General features: G+C 43.9%; 1 protein-coding gene across 1 annotated transcript; it reads right to left on the minus strand.

Moving 5' to 3' along the window:
* Positions 1–1366: 1366 nt before the first annotated feature.
* On the minus strand, positions 1367–12770 carry TRNAU1AP (tRNA selenocysteine 1 associated protein 1). The gene is made up of 8 exons (XM_010185297.1): positions 12679–12770; positions 12087–12186; positions 9293–9345; positions 7857–7988; positions 5265–5384; positions 3711–3873; positions 3135–3168; positions 1367–1503 (listed from the first exon to the last, which is right to left on the minus strand). The coding sequence occupies exons 1-8, from the start codon at positions 12762–12764 to the stop codon at positions 1367–1369; spliced, it is 825 nt and encodes a 274-aa protein (XP_010183599.1). The 5' UTR covers positions 12765–12770.
* Between the last annotated feature and the right edge of the window lie 2077 nt (positions 12771–14847).

The raw sequence follows: 14847 nt of genomic DNA on the forward strand, positions 1-14847 counted from the left end.
TTCCCCTCATATTCACCGTGCATTTACCATTGCAGTTGATAAAAAGACCACAGACTGACAAAGATATCGTAATTACGGACACAAACAAAGCAGTAGTAGAAGTAGGCTTTATGAAAGTATTTCAATTTTGTGGCAAAACTCTGCATCGACATGGGCAGGGAGGCAACCAAATGCTTTGCAGTAGCAATTTCAGTTACCGAACTATTTCGTGGATAGACATTTATTACAGGTAGTTTATCTGTTCCTATTTCTCAAAGAGTTTAAGGCACAAAAGCCTGAAAAGGGCTTATAACATGTACATAAGTGCTATTATTTTCGCTGTCACCTCTAATGCAACATAATATTAGCTTAAATATATTGCTTGTCCACCCAGCTTACACAACATCCAGTAGAAAACTGCTTTCCAGGCTAGCAACAATTTGTTGCACAATATATCGATTCGATTGCTCTGACCCGTTTTTTGCTGCAAGACCTTCAGTTTCTCCATAATAATTTTGTGGAAGATGCTATGAAATCTTAACATCTTAACGAGACATCGAGGGGCGTCCACAACGGAAAGAAGGCAATGATACACAAAATAACACTTAAACAAGGTTGCTGGCAAAAAGTGTTTTAAACCGCTTGGCTGATGGGGAATTCTTTCCTCGTACACAAGTGGAGAGGCGAGCCAAACCTGCGAGAGACCATCGGGTAGAAGGCATCGGTCTGTAGGATTTTTGTAACACTCCTTTTTGTCTTTACTCTTCAGGCAGATTGGGTAACACCACCGAGCTACAAACTTGCCAGCTCAAGATCACAGCTTAGGGTAAGCAGAACATGAGCTTTCATCTACATGATTCCTTCCTGTGCTTAAGTTACAGCAACCTTACCCAGTCACTACAGAGCTTTTGAGATATTTGAGTGGTATCCAACAATGATTTTTTTAAAATAACACATTTAGGAGAGTTGGATCAAATGATGTGGAGAGTTAAATAGGCAGCAAAACAGAAAGATGGGCAGGAACCAAAATGCAAAGGGTAATTTTACTTAAAAGACCAACTTTTTTATTGTACGTTGGAGTAGAGTCTTTCCCCTGTGCCATCTCGTTGAAAGTTTATAAATTACAATTCCCAAGAAGTATTAAGAGTTCATTTCAAGACAAAAGGAATAAAACTGTTGCAGTTCTAACTTTCACCATGAATAAAAGTGACCATGATGCTCCTACGACACTCGCTCCGTACAGGAAAGGCCGCAGTCCTCCCGTACTTCGAGTAACAGACCCGGGTGGAGAAAGGGCCACCCCTCACTACCGCAGGATCCAGGTGCAGCGGAGCAGTCCGGAGCGCACTGGCGGGTTTGTCACACAGACACAGCCTCACCAACGAGGCTATAACACGGCTGGAATCTCTGACGAGACAGTGTCCAAGGGCTGCCAATGACAGTCCATCAAGGCATCGTAGAGCTCTTCACTCTGTTCCATAAACTGTTTATTTGCTTCGTGGACATCCAACTGCGGCGTCGGATCTAAAGGAGGAAACACAGACCAATAAATCACACACTGAAAGTGTCAGGAAAAACCCCACACCCCATAGATGTGTTAGTTTTATTAAAACAAACACGGAGTCACAAAATGTTCCCAGCACTTGCCCAATCATCAACCTGACTAGATGAGCCCTAGTAAGTCTTTCCGCAACGGGCTAAGAAATAACTACATCCAAGTATGTCCCTCTTTCCAGTGGTGATTGCCCCCATAGCAGAGTCAACAGAGAGAACGCATACCTGCACCTCGCAGCCCAGCGTTGCCACTTAAACTGCCAAAGAAGCTGGGTTGGCACTAAGGCGCCGCACTGCAAAGTGGCGGAGCGGAGGCGCAGGCACACGCTCCGTTCTGTTCCCTCCGCTACGGGGCCAGAGTGGATGGCTGGGACGGGAGCGTCCTACGCCGCTGCAACAAGAGTCACCAGAGCTCATCTGCCAAAGCCTCCAACATCTCAAAGCATTTCACAGTTAGAAACCAAAGAAGTGCCAGCGACACCCAGTAAATTACGTATGAATATGTTCCCTGTTTTACAGCTGGAATAAATGTTTGTAAAGCATTCAGGAGCTGGAGAGCAACCCAGCACGAACAATTCTGCTGCTACCAATGCACGCTTAACGTTTCCCAGTAATCGACTCATCACACTCCCCAAACCACTCGGAGGATGCAAAGCTCCCCTAATACCACCCACAATCTGAAGCTCAGGTTATCACACCACCACAGTCGCACATGTTAGCGAGCGACTCCCGGAGCGCAAAGCAGAGCCAACTGAATGGAAAAACTACCAAACATATTGGGATTAAAATGCTTGTAAACGTGTTTGGGTTTGGCTACATCGTGTTGTAACACATCACAGGAGAGCAGAATTAAGAAGAAGGAACAATACGTTATTTCAGTTTTCATTTAATCAATGAAATAAAGACACCCCAGAGATATTCCAACTGTAGAACCGGTGCGTTAGTTTTGGAGAAAAGAAAACTCTCCTGGCTTTTAAAAGCCATTAAGGGCTTTCTCACTGACATCATTACTGATACCTATGGATCCTGTACGGGATCCAGCTGCTTTCTGCTGTTACCATGTGATTTTTCTTTTGTTTTTTTAAGAGAAGAATGAGAAACACTACACAGTGCGTGTCCCTCTCAAGAAGGAGATTTGGAACTGCTAGTATGAAATGATATTTTCTTGCATCAACAAATGAAAACTGCTTGTATGTACAGCCAGAAACCCAACAGGGTTTAGTGGTCCATTTCAAGCAATGACTGCCAAAGCAAGTATTTTATTGCTGTGCTAACGGACAGTATTTCTTTTTAAATTAAATGCACAGTGAAGTATCCTGTGTTTTTGTAACATACCAGGAACAGGATAAAAGCCTGAGCGCTACAGAAGGTTAAGATCTCAATGCTAGTGAAGTTAATTAGTTTGAGTCCTCACAAGGTTCAGACGAGGAACAGCAACTGCAACATAAGGATGCAATTGCACTGGGCGATAGCGACCCACAAATTTTCTCAGACCTCAGATTTACCCAAAGATAAAGGTAGAGTATACATAGAAATTAAAGGCCAATTTGAGCAATACTATCTCTAACAGACAACTTTAATACGGAATTAAAGGCACGTACCTTCTAACGCATCCTCCCCAACTTCTTCATATGTCTGCAAGGAAAAACAAACCCCTTAGGACAGCAGATAATTATCTTTCCTTTACAAACATCACCTGTTGATTACTGCTGTCACACACTGACTTTTATATCTGACTGATTACAACAGATCTCTTCACACATAAACCCGTGTTCCACTCCCTGCAGCCTCCATGGGGGACATCCCACACCAACTCCTAACGCAGCAGCAGGTCCTGAAACTCCTGTGTAGCAGCGGGTAGCTGTCCTGATCTGTTTTATCCTCTAAAACAAGGCTGATGAGGGACCCCAAAGAGGAACCTTAGCGCTGTGTGTCCAACTGCACATGTCAAGAGAACCCTTCTACCACACCAACTGCGTTGAGACCCTTTGTGCCCTCCAGACCTTTTAACCCCCCAGACCCAGCAACATCCCCTACACAAGGCAAGAGTACACACCAAGGTCTACTTTAAGACCCCAGAATTGAATATAAAATGTGAATATAAAATAGAATCCCTGTTTCCTAACAGTTTCTGTGCTGACAGATCACTGAAGAGCAGGGACGTGGCGCTGTCCTACCTGCATTGTGCTCTGCGTGTATCCGTACTGGGGGTAGCTGTAGCTGTAACTGCCCGTGTTCTGGTCGTAGCCCCACTGGGCGTAGTAGTTGTGATATTGTTGGTAATATTGGTTATAATTATAGTTGTACATCTGATTGTACTCCATTGACTTCACACGATTACTTAAAAAAACAAAGTGGGAATAAGTTGCAAATAATGCAGAGCAATTACGGGAAAAGCAGTGAAGTAGCTTAAGACACAATATGGTACATAGAAAAGGCTTAGTTTAACATGCAAACTTCAGTCTTTAATCACTATTTATTGCAGCAGTGTTTATCATTTGCATACATTTGCAGAAAGAAAGAAGCGGTTTAATGTAATGCCCTTTCCTGTATTCATATTAATCTTCATTAATAAACATTGCTTTCATTCTTTAGGAGTTAATTTAGTATTAACTTCCTGGCTTTGGGAAGGGAAGAGGTCAGGATTAGGAGTTTCAGGTTAGAATAATCCCGAACCATTATGTTCTTGGGTCCCTTTTCCCTTCTGCTAAGTAGGATGAAGTGAAGTAGTCTGCAGGTTCCTGAGACAAGGCACTGAGCCGTGCTTTACATGAAGAGTCAAAGACTCAGAGCCTTGTGGAAAAATGGGCTTTTCTTTCGCAAGAATGGACAAAACCCTCTCTTTTCTTCCTCTGTCAATAAGAAACCTGAACCAGTGACTGGCTGTCCCGGTTCCCACTGAACTGGGTGGTCTTCACACAGAGTTGGAAGAGCTCATGAAGTAAAAAAGACTACAAGTAATTAAAAATACAAACGTAAAAACCCTGCGAGCTGACTAAAACTCCCATTCCCTAGGAAACAGGAATCCCACCTGATTATCAAGATTTGAAATAATGAGATGACAAGTATTGTTTGGAAATGGAAATACGTCACACATAAAGCTATGTCTAATGATGAAATTAGTGAGAAGTAGGAAGAGGGAAACATGAATCTTCTCACCACAATACACCCCCTCTTTCTGCTTTTCTCTTCCTTATCCCCCCAAGACTTCTGAGGTCACTGAAAATCTAAATATTATTCAAATAGGGAGCAATTACTATTATTCGTATTACCCTAGTGCTACGAGCCCCAAGTCAGACCAGGATCTCATTGTATCAGGTTCTGAACAAACACAGAAAAAAAAGTTAATCCCTGCCCCAAAAAACTTGTATTTAGTAGACATTATAATAGAATTAGCAAGGAGATTGAGCTTTGCTATCCAGCAATCAATAAGCAAATTGAGACTATTTCAATTTAATGTAAAGGAACACATACTTTAAAAGCAATCATATTTAAACACAGTGTGTGTACTTAATAATACATACAAATAAAAACAGTGTAAAATGATCAGCTGAACTATCATTTTTGTTTAATTCCTGTGCATTCTGACACTCCAGCTACTTTACTATATTCATGGGTGTTCCTTCACTTTGTGATGGAAATATCCAGGAAACAAACCCAAACCACTAAAAGATATTTTAAAATGTATGTGATTTCACATCAGAGAACCGTCTGGCTGCTCTTATACTCACGCTTTTGGTATAGCCACACTCAAGCGTACGGGTTTAGAGCCCAACCCCACGGCCCCTTGACACTCCGTCAGCGCTCGTTTCTGTTCCAGTTCATCCGTGAATTTCACGAACCCGTAACCTCTGCAAAGAGACAGAATAACTCACGTAAAACAAAACCAAGAAAGCCACACCACTTAAAAAAGATTAGAATTAAAATCAGTTTTGAAAAACACAGCAAATGAAACTCTTGTGCTAGGGCTGTCCCTGCTTTTAGTAGAGATTAAATAATTCCACTTTCCTGTTGTTTTTGTGAAATGCTTGAAACTGTACGTCCAGGTTTTGGCTGTACTGTCAAGGGCTTCACTAAAGTAATTCTTGTGCCAGTGGATTCTGGGGGACTCTCTGGAAGTGAGCTGACACGAGACATGTCGAAATGCATGAACAGACAGCAGCAAAGCCTCAAATCTATACCGGCAGGATACAGACAATGTCAACAGTTGCAAGTCAGCACAGGATTGACAAGACAGGCACCGTTTGTATTGAAAACTGCCCCACTGTGAAGGAAAAAACTGCTTTGCTGTAGGATTGACTGAGGCACACTTTCCAATCAGGTTCTTTATTTAAAGCAGCAAATATTCTGTCCTTCCTAAGCACTGCACAGCCCCATCAGCATTCTCAGCAGTGGACCTGAAAAGGAGCTTTTAACATCAAACCTGTTCTGACAACAGGGATAGCCCACAGCCAGCAACTCCTCCGCTCTGTGGCAACCCCTCGCTGCGGTGTGAGCAGCGCTGTACGGCAGCCAGACAGAAAATGCTCATTCCCCTCCAACCCCAAAGGTCCTTTGCGTGGGATTCTGATGCTGCAGTGAGTCAGAAGCAACGCAACAGCATCCAAAAGGGCAGTGCCAGGATCCCGAGATGGGATGGGCTGCCTCACGCAGCAGAAAGATCAAAGACTCAGGTGTGGGAGGGGAAGAGGACTCCGTCTCGGTGAAGGAAGGAGCTTGGGAGGGAAAGGGCTTGTCTACCTGGGGAAAAGAACGAGCCGTAAGCAAGGGTGTAAATTTACAGCATATTATCTATTCTGTGGGAACTCTGAAATACCAAGTAACACGCTATTTTGAAAGCAGCATCACCTAGAACTCGGAGTAGGTCCACACTGAAAGCTATTACAGAGCAGCTGGTGCCCCATAAAATGCAGTATCTTGCATAGTAAGCTATACACAGAAGTCCAAATACATCATTTTTATGCATATATGCATGTGTACATATGTATGTGTACTCCTCACATACAGAAGACCAAATCAGAGCTCAGGCTTGTCTAGATATGAACTGGATAATTAAGCAAGAGCAAAACTCTACATGGGTATGCTGGAAGGGCCAGGGCTTCACCAGGCACGTCACGTCCACCAGCCCCAGGTTCCTCTCTCCTCTCACACCACCACTTGCCATTGCCTCAGCTTTGGGAACTGCACAAATCACAACAAAGCCCCTGGCAGCACCACCCTGGCACTGCTAGGGGAGATCCTGTGTTCTTCCCAGCCATCGTCCTCTAACTCCCTGCTCCTCCTCCTCCCAATTGCCAGATTCCCTTTCCCTGAGGTGTGCACTTAAGAACAGCTCCCAAAGCCCAACATTAGGGCCATTAGGCCCAACGTGCATCACCCAATGCCTCTTTCGTAGGCAGAGATTGAAGCATGAGTCCTCAACAGCCAGAGAGTGACTGAGCAGCTCTGCAAGGGCTTCAGGTTGCACACTAAGACAAACTTCACGATTAGGGAGGCAGTGCAGCTCTGAACAGGCTGCCCAGACAGGTTGCACTATCTCCATCCTGGCTGACCTCATCTAGCGTTGGCAGCAGCCCTGGTCAGAGGGGGAAGTTGGACATGAGACCTCCAGAGGTTCCTTCAAACCAACATGTCTAAAACTGAGACTTTATGTGAGAAAGAGGGGAGATCTACAGCCATTCTCTAAGTCTAATCACAGCATTCTTACAGGCACTATATCATATGTGTTTCATTGAAGCAATGTTCTGTTCTGAAACAAGGATGCTCACCAACCGAATCCTCTTCTGAAAACACAGTTCCATTTTCTGCTGTTTAGAAAATGTTCTAATAACACTAAGAAACTTGACTTTCTGACATCTGGTTTTGGTGAGACGTTTCCAGTAAAGATCAACAAGGCAGCTACTAAGAACTTGACAATGAATCATAGCTGTGTTTGCCCTACCCTATTTGAAACAAAAACCTGTAAAGCTTTCACAGGAACATACTCTCAATAGTCTAAAGATTGTAAAAGCACAATTATATCCAAAAGTCCAGGGACACAGCGTTTCAAGATGACTTAGACATTTTTCAGCATTTTCAGAACTGCAGTAACACACTGCCAACACACAACGGGCGTAACACTGACAGAGGAGTGACAATACACTGTGGTGACTATCAAACCCAAACTGTAGACTGAATATCCAGGAACACTGTATTTTCAGATAACTAAAACCTAATAAAATCTAAAATCTAAGCTGACAGAAGTGTTGCTTCCCTTGTTGCATCGTATCTTCCCTGTTACTGCATGTGAAGTGAGAGAAAAGAACGCATAAAAGATGACTTACTTGGATACTCCTGCCTGGTCCAAAACAACTTTTCCACCTCTACACGATGGGTAAACTTTAACAAAAAATTCATATAACATGCCATCATCCACATCAGGAGTCAGGTCTCCCACAAAAAGTGAATATTCTGGACTGAACAAAGCAAAAGAACATTTAAGCACAATCATTAAAAAAAGAGGCATGTTTAGTGCCAGCTAACATTTAATCTAAACATTTGACTTCAGAGAAAATGATATTAAGGTACCATTTAATGGACGCTTTAAAGTGTTGCTAGTTAAGTTGCTCAGGTGACGACAATTTTTATTGACACTGGGGTATTTTTTCCAAGTTAATTCAAGCAGCACAACCAATCTACTCAATACTGCTTTTTACTTAATTTTCTAGTTCTCACAGAATACCTCTGGATTTCTAACATGGGAAGGAAATATAAATATCTCATTTGCTATTTCCGTTATATTGAGCTAAAATTAGAATATATAAATTAGGTATTTTGGTGCTAGAGAGTTTAAATATCTTATAAGTCACTGCTGGCAAAGCTGCTGTGCCACACAAAAGGTAAAGCATCAAACTGCCAGGCAGTCTGAGTTACCCTCCCTCTGCTACAGACCCTTGGGGCAAGCTGCTGGCATCAGAACGGCTTCAGTATCCACCTGTAATTCCAGATTATACAGAACTGTTACAAATTAGCTACCAGATGTAAATCTCATTCTTGTCCTCGATTCTAATCTAAAAAGTTTTGGTTTATTTTAAAAGAAGATGAGTAATAATCTAAAACAAAAATATAATTGCCGAGATATGACTAACACTCCCCTCGTAAACTGCAGGACCGTGTTGCTTTCACCCTCGCACACACCTGCCCGAACACCTCCTCGTGTTATAATTATTTCACCTGTGTAAGCGTTTCTGGGCGGGCGTTATGAAAGGTACTCACAGCACCCCACCTCAGGAGCCTCAGTCACCCCATTTGTCTCCTTTCTCAAGGCTGGGCTCCTCCGAGGGCAGCTCAGAGCGCCCTTCTCTGGCTTTGCTGACTCTCGTGGTGCTCTATCCAGTTACACCAGGTGTGCGAAACCACTGCATTTACCTTCAGGTGCTAAACACATCCCTGGCATTACACAGCATCACGATGGGACGCATCCTTGGCTACACAGAAAGTGCTGCCGTGCTACCGGATCACAAATATCTACAGCGTGTGCCAAGACAATGTAATCTGCATTTTTAATTATGGGATTTAGTTATCTGGCACTGCCGGACAAAATGGAACAAATTTCAGTTGCATGCATCTCATGAATGCTCTCCTATCCAAATCTCCGAGCTGTATGCTTCATCTGGCAATGAGGAACCTGGGGTTTTACGTATTTCGAATCCTCTTTGCAAGGCAGTTGATAAAGAGACATTAAGCAGGCAAAGCTAATATTTGAATATTGAGCGTTTACCTGTTATCGGGCTGTTTTCCATACGTTGCGTAATTCAATTTAAATCGCTTTGCCTGAAACAAGACAAAAATTAATTCATACATTTAAATGTTCTCAAGTGCATCCAAACAATTAGGGAAATGATAAATAAGCTTATTTTACACAACTTTCTTAATGCTGACAGATGTTCAATTCTGTTGGGTCAGCCAGTTAAGGTATCAGTGATAACACTGCTACCTGACTTCAGTACAGCTACGATAAAGAAAATCAGCAAAGAACCTGCACCAGTTTCAACAGTTCATAAAGCAAGTGAGACAAGTGAACCTTACATACAAAAATTCAATATACCTTTTAAGGAAGGCAGGAAAGCAGAGCTACTAACAAATACTAAATGACTTCTACTTTTAAAAGTCTTAAAATGAACTGACAGCACAGACTGTTGGACATTTGTGATTTACAAGAATACTGGCAGACCAGAATCCCCCCCACTGGAAAACGGGATGAATCCCTGAGTCTGAAGTACGGCTCAACGCTTTGCTCTGGATGATGTGTTCATTCAGTAAGATCCAAAACTAAGGTTTTTCTTCTGAAAGAGTCACCTGTCATTGGACACTGGAGGCCTCTCTAAACTTTATGGCTGTTTTTGCTTTTTAAAAAACAAGTTTCCCAGAGCCCAGATCTGTGCCCCCTGGCACATCTGAAACTCCCCATCCTATCAGGGTTCAGCAACTTGTGCCCAACTCACATTTAAGTCTAGACCAAGACCTAAGGAGCAGGTGGTCTCCTGCCTCAAAATCCCGAGGGTCTCAATCCCAACTCTTATGTGATGCTTAATGCACAACCCAAGCAGGCTCACCACAGAGCCCAATGGTTAATTGCCATTTTCTTCTGAAACGTGTCTGACAGAGGAAGAAGCGAAGGGTTGCACTCCTTTACAAGAATAATGGTGTCAGAACTCACCCAGAGAGTGGAAGACCTTAGTGGGATTCCCTCATCAGCTTGAGGGGCTTCAAAACCATTTTTCTACCTCCCAGCAGGCTTCCAGAGCAGATATCGCTCTGTACGACACAGCGGCACAGCAAGAATTCAAGGGAAATTTGGCGAAAGAAAGCGACCCTACGGTGAGTTCATAACCTAGAGATCAGGACGTTCAGCACAGCAGAGAGCCTAGTGTGCTCCCGTACCCTGTATGATGTATTTTCTTCCTTCAAAGATAGCGTAAATAATTCTTGAGAAATAGAGCAAAGACTTAACTCTAGGCTATAATCGTGTTCCTTGCATGCTTGCCTTCACTGGTGCACAGTGGTACACAACTCCTTCTGTGGACCATTTACAAGCTAACACCAAATTTAGCTTCCACTCTGAAGCAATGTCATCTTTTCTGTGGCTCTCACTCTTCACTGCAATATTTTGGGTTTAAAATCAATGAGAAACCTGAGAGCACTTCCACTCAGATGGGAACTGGGGACACTAACTCTGTAAAACAGAGACAGCAACAGCCCCGTGGCGCCCTGTTATTCCTTTGGCTGATTCAGCATTTTAAAATAAATAAAAGCGGGAGCCACACTCAGTTTTCTGTAAACAAGAGAAAAAGTATCTAAATGCAAGAGAGGAGCTGGCCAGTTGCCTGCTGAGTGCACTGATTTCGGCTGCCTACACTGGATCTCTGTCTGCCCTCTGCGATTCGCTCCATGTGTTACGTAAATCACCCCTCTACACAACACAGCGTTTTGAATTCAACTGAATACAGACACGTATTCCCAAAACTGCAATTATTGCATTACTCCTTGCAAAAGCTGCTCTCTTTCTCTCTCTTGTGACTATAGAAGGCATCTAGGAAGATTAGTGTCCCTTAATCACGGGCTCTGATTTGCACATTAAGCAGGACAGGTGATACAGACACCTCTGGGCCTCTCATCTACCCCTTTCACAGGGGATGCCACCCTCTCAGGAAGGTTGACCAAAACAGTTCAACCTCAACTTCCCAGTTTCCTACTCCCGGTATTAATTACACTGAAATAGGCAACAATTTACCTTACTGTGTCACACCGTAATTGGGGTGATCCTAGGGCTGTTTTACGAACCAGTCATCCCAGTCACCAGAGCAAACTTCTGTGGCTACAACGGACAGCTGTGTCAGCCGTCCCATTTTAATCTACCACACACTCGAGTCAACATCCTAAAATTAGCCCCTGTGACTATTCCTCCTCTTCTTCCTAACTACCCAGCTTTTATGTGTCCGAGACATTTGTTATAGATTTTAATTAAACAACGGACTCCACCGTAAATAGGTCTGAATAACTTTTGTGTGCTAAGGGCCAAGGATAACGCGAGGCTCAAAAGTTATGTTTCCCTTGCAAATCAAAGTTACTCAAAACCCAGTGTGAATGTGCACATTCATCTTGTACACAGATAACAACATCTAAATTGTAACAAATTGATATGGGACTACAAATGGAGAGAGACGAGGACTGAGGTAAGTACACTCAATCTGTTTTTTTCCTTGTTTTTCTCTGGTTTCTCATTAGTCCAACTTTGGTAACAGTGGAAAGGCCCAGAATTTTTTTAAAAAAACATACTTCAACATTTCTATATCTGGAATTTATCCAGACATTCACAAAGAAGTTAGTACTTTTTCCAAGAATCTGTTGAGCAAGAACATGAATAGTTTTCTGTTCATTAATTCAACCCTAAAGAAAAGAAGAATCCCAGTTTGCTAACTACTGAATTTGTCTGTAATAATTTAAAATACAGATTTTATGCTATCTATTCCTTCCCAGTTTTGCTTTCCAACTGGCTGGTTTCATCTACTTACCGGTGTAGCACCAGGAAGCGGTTTTCCATTGATTTTGTGTAAACATTTCTCTGCGGTAGCTAGATCTGCAAATTCTACAAAGCAATAGCCTGCTGGAATTCTGAACATAGACACAGGAGAGAGAAAGATTTCAGATTTAGAACACATTTGAGGAGGAATACTATATTCCTAGATAACTGGTAGGGAATTTGTTATAGTTGCAATACTCAGAAGAATTTCTTTTTCAAAGTATAAACATTAACTACCAAAAAGAAGTTAGCAAAGTCATCTTGGCTCTCAGGTAAAGTGATAGCCCTTACTTACCAGTAAGTCTTGTCAACATAAAGGCACAGAAATGCTCACACTTAGTTTACTTCCTACTTTCTACCATATAAATTTTCCCACCCAAGTTTAAAACTGAAGTGACAAGATGAGGAGGTCACAGAGCCAGCCATTGTTCTCTCCGTTGCTGCCGTCACACCCGTATTATTGGCAGAAATGGCCAAAAACTCAAAGGGAAAACCCCTGTAATATGGGCAGGCCCACAGCGATGCCATGCAGAGGGCAAATGGTTCAATCCAAATGCAAACTGAGAACAAGCATAAACAGTTACCCTGTCAACCTGTTTCGAATGATTTTTACACTCAGTACAAGCTCTCCCATGGTGGCAAAGGCTCTGGAAACAAAGTTTTCGTCCATATATGGCTCCAGCTATAAAAGCAAAAAAAAAAAAAAGTTAGATCAGGGCATCTACAAAAAGGAGAATATATGTGTCAATGTCACCCTAAGCAGTTAAAACATTATTGAGAAGTATTTTACCCTTACACTTCAAAAAGAAGACTCATTTAAGAGGGTCGATGCCACTCAAAACCAGCAGGCATGCATGAACCAGGCTCAACAGTCTGCAAAGTGGAACCCAAGAGACAGCATGAATTTCAGAGAACAGGGAGCTTTCACAGAAGGACAAAAGCCACTCAGAAACATACAGCAACAAACTGAGCGTTCGCTACGCGGAGCAGGGGATAAGGAGACTGCAGGCTCCTTCTCTGTATGCAAACGGAGGTCGGGCCAGTGCTATCAGTACCCGGGGTGCTGGGCTAGGGGCCTGCAGAGCTGTGTCTACCTCGCATAACCATGGAGCTACACGGGGCAGCACTTGGAGGGGAGACCTGTAATCACGTCCCACAGCGGGTCGGGGCTTTGCACAGCACGTGGGTGCACTGACCGTGTTTATGTCACGGGTGGGAGGGAGGCACTGAGCACGTCAGAGTGTGTGTGGGATGCAGGGCAGTGGTCCTGTGGGAGTGAACACGCTGGAGGGCAGGCGTTGGTGTGGTGTGACTGAAATGTATGAAACGGCCCTGCAATTTGGACCGAATCTGTGCTGAAGGTACGGAGGGAAAAGGATGCCTCTCTGTGTAATGGGAAGTGGAAGAGGGAGCTAACCAAAATTAAGGTTTTGTGCAATACACACAGTGATGGGGAGCACTGCATGTGACAACACCAGGCTGGAGTGTGGGGGAAACATCTATAGCTCCATATATATGAGTATATATACCTGCATGAGTGAGACAGATGGCCTCGTGGTAACTGACAGCCCTCGAGTGTGTTCGTGTGTCTGTCAGGTACCAGGTGGCTCCGTCACTTGTGTGTGTGACAGAATGTGCAGTATCTGAGAGTGGGTAATCATATCGCACTCACACGTGCAAAAGGTGGCAGCTGCCCTGTGGAGGTGTGAGTGTAAAGCCGAAAAGATTCTGCTATATGTGCCAAAAGCAGGATCCAGTGCTACTCTGGACGGCCATGGCACGCAGAGGGTGATCCTGCGGTGTGTGCGTACAGGAAAGCCAGACCCATACAGGCAACAGGTGACTGGTACCTGGGTTCGTACGTGTGTGTTTCAAAAAGCAGCACCCTGCTTGTGAGAGAGGAGACTGCAAAAGAGGGTGTTATGGTGGAGAGGTGGTAGATAACACTTTGTGTGGGTAAAAGGAGACAGCAGACTCCGTGGAGTCAGCTTGCACGCACGGCAGGCAGTGGAAGACTCCCTGATGTGTCAGTGCATGAGAGAGGGCCAGTGGGATCCTCGGTGATGTGCTGGGGGGTGTGTGTGTGCACACATCTGAGAGAGGCTGAGGTGTGCTCCTGTGTGTGCCAGCAGAACGATGCAACACTGGTGTGAGTCTGTAAGAAAGGGGCCAGGGAAAGATGTGTGTGCAAGTAACGGGCAAGTGGAAACTGTGATACCCCGGTGTAACTGCATATGCGTGTCTGTATGTATATGCAGGTGTGTACAAGCTATACAAGGATGCTACGATTGTGTATGTGAGTGTGTAAAAGTGGCAGACAGCACAGACACTACAACACAACGAGAGCGCATACATACAGCTGTGTGTGGCAGAGCACTACAATACGCTGGGTAGGAGAGAGCAAATCCTTACAAGTGCACACACAGGTGTGGGGCAGGCAGTGAGGGATGCTCTTGGGTAGGTGCAGACAAGCATGCGAGTGCAAGTGAGCATAAGCACCTACAAGTGTGAGCACAAGCGTGCGAGCTGAGCAGCACAAGCGAGGGTGTGAGCATGTGAGCGTGTAAGTGCCTTAGAGCATATGGCCACGAGCATGTAAGTGACTGCAAGCATGTGAGCGTACAAACCAGCACATAAGCACTAGAAGCATGCAAGCGTACAAGTTTGTGAATGTGAGCGTGTAAGTGCCTAACAGAGCGTGAAGACAACAGTGTGAGAAGACATCAGTGCCCACAAGTGTGCCTGCCCACCAA

Source organism: Mesitornis unicolor, unplaced genomic scaffold (genome assembly GCF_000695765.1).
Source record: "Mesitornis unicolor isolate BGI_N332 unplaced genomic scaffold, ASM69576v1 scaffold43985, whole genome shotgun sequence".
Classification (NCBI taxonomy): Eukaryota; Metazoa; Chordata; class Aves; order Mesitornithiformes; family Mesitornithidae; genus Mesitornis; species Mesitornis unicolor.

What these genes read in the sequence shown, in the direction of transcription:
- TRNAU1AP (XM_010185297.1), bottom strand. Translation starts at nt 12,764, where the DNA reads ATGGACGAAAACTTTGTTTCCAGAGCCTTTGCCACCATGGGAGAGCTT. An exon ending in AGTGTGGCTATACCAAAAGC is followed by an intron (nt 3,874 to 5,264) that starts GTGAGTATAAGA and finishes TGTTTTTTTAAG; the next exon opens with TAATCGTGTGAAGTCAATGG. An exon ending in ACACGCAGAGCACAATGCAG is followed by an intron (nt 3,169 to 3,710) that starts GTAGGACAGCGC and finishes TTTTCCTTGCAG; the next exon opens with ACATATGAAGAAGTTGGGGA.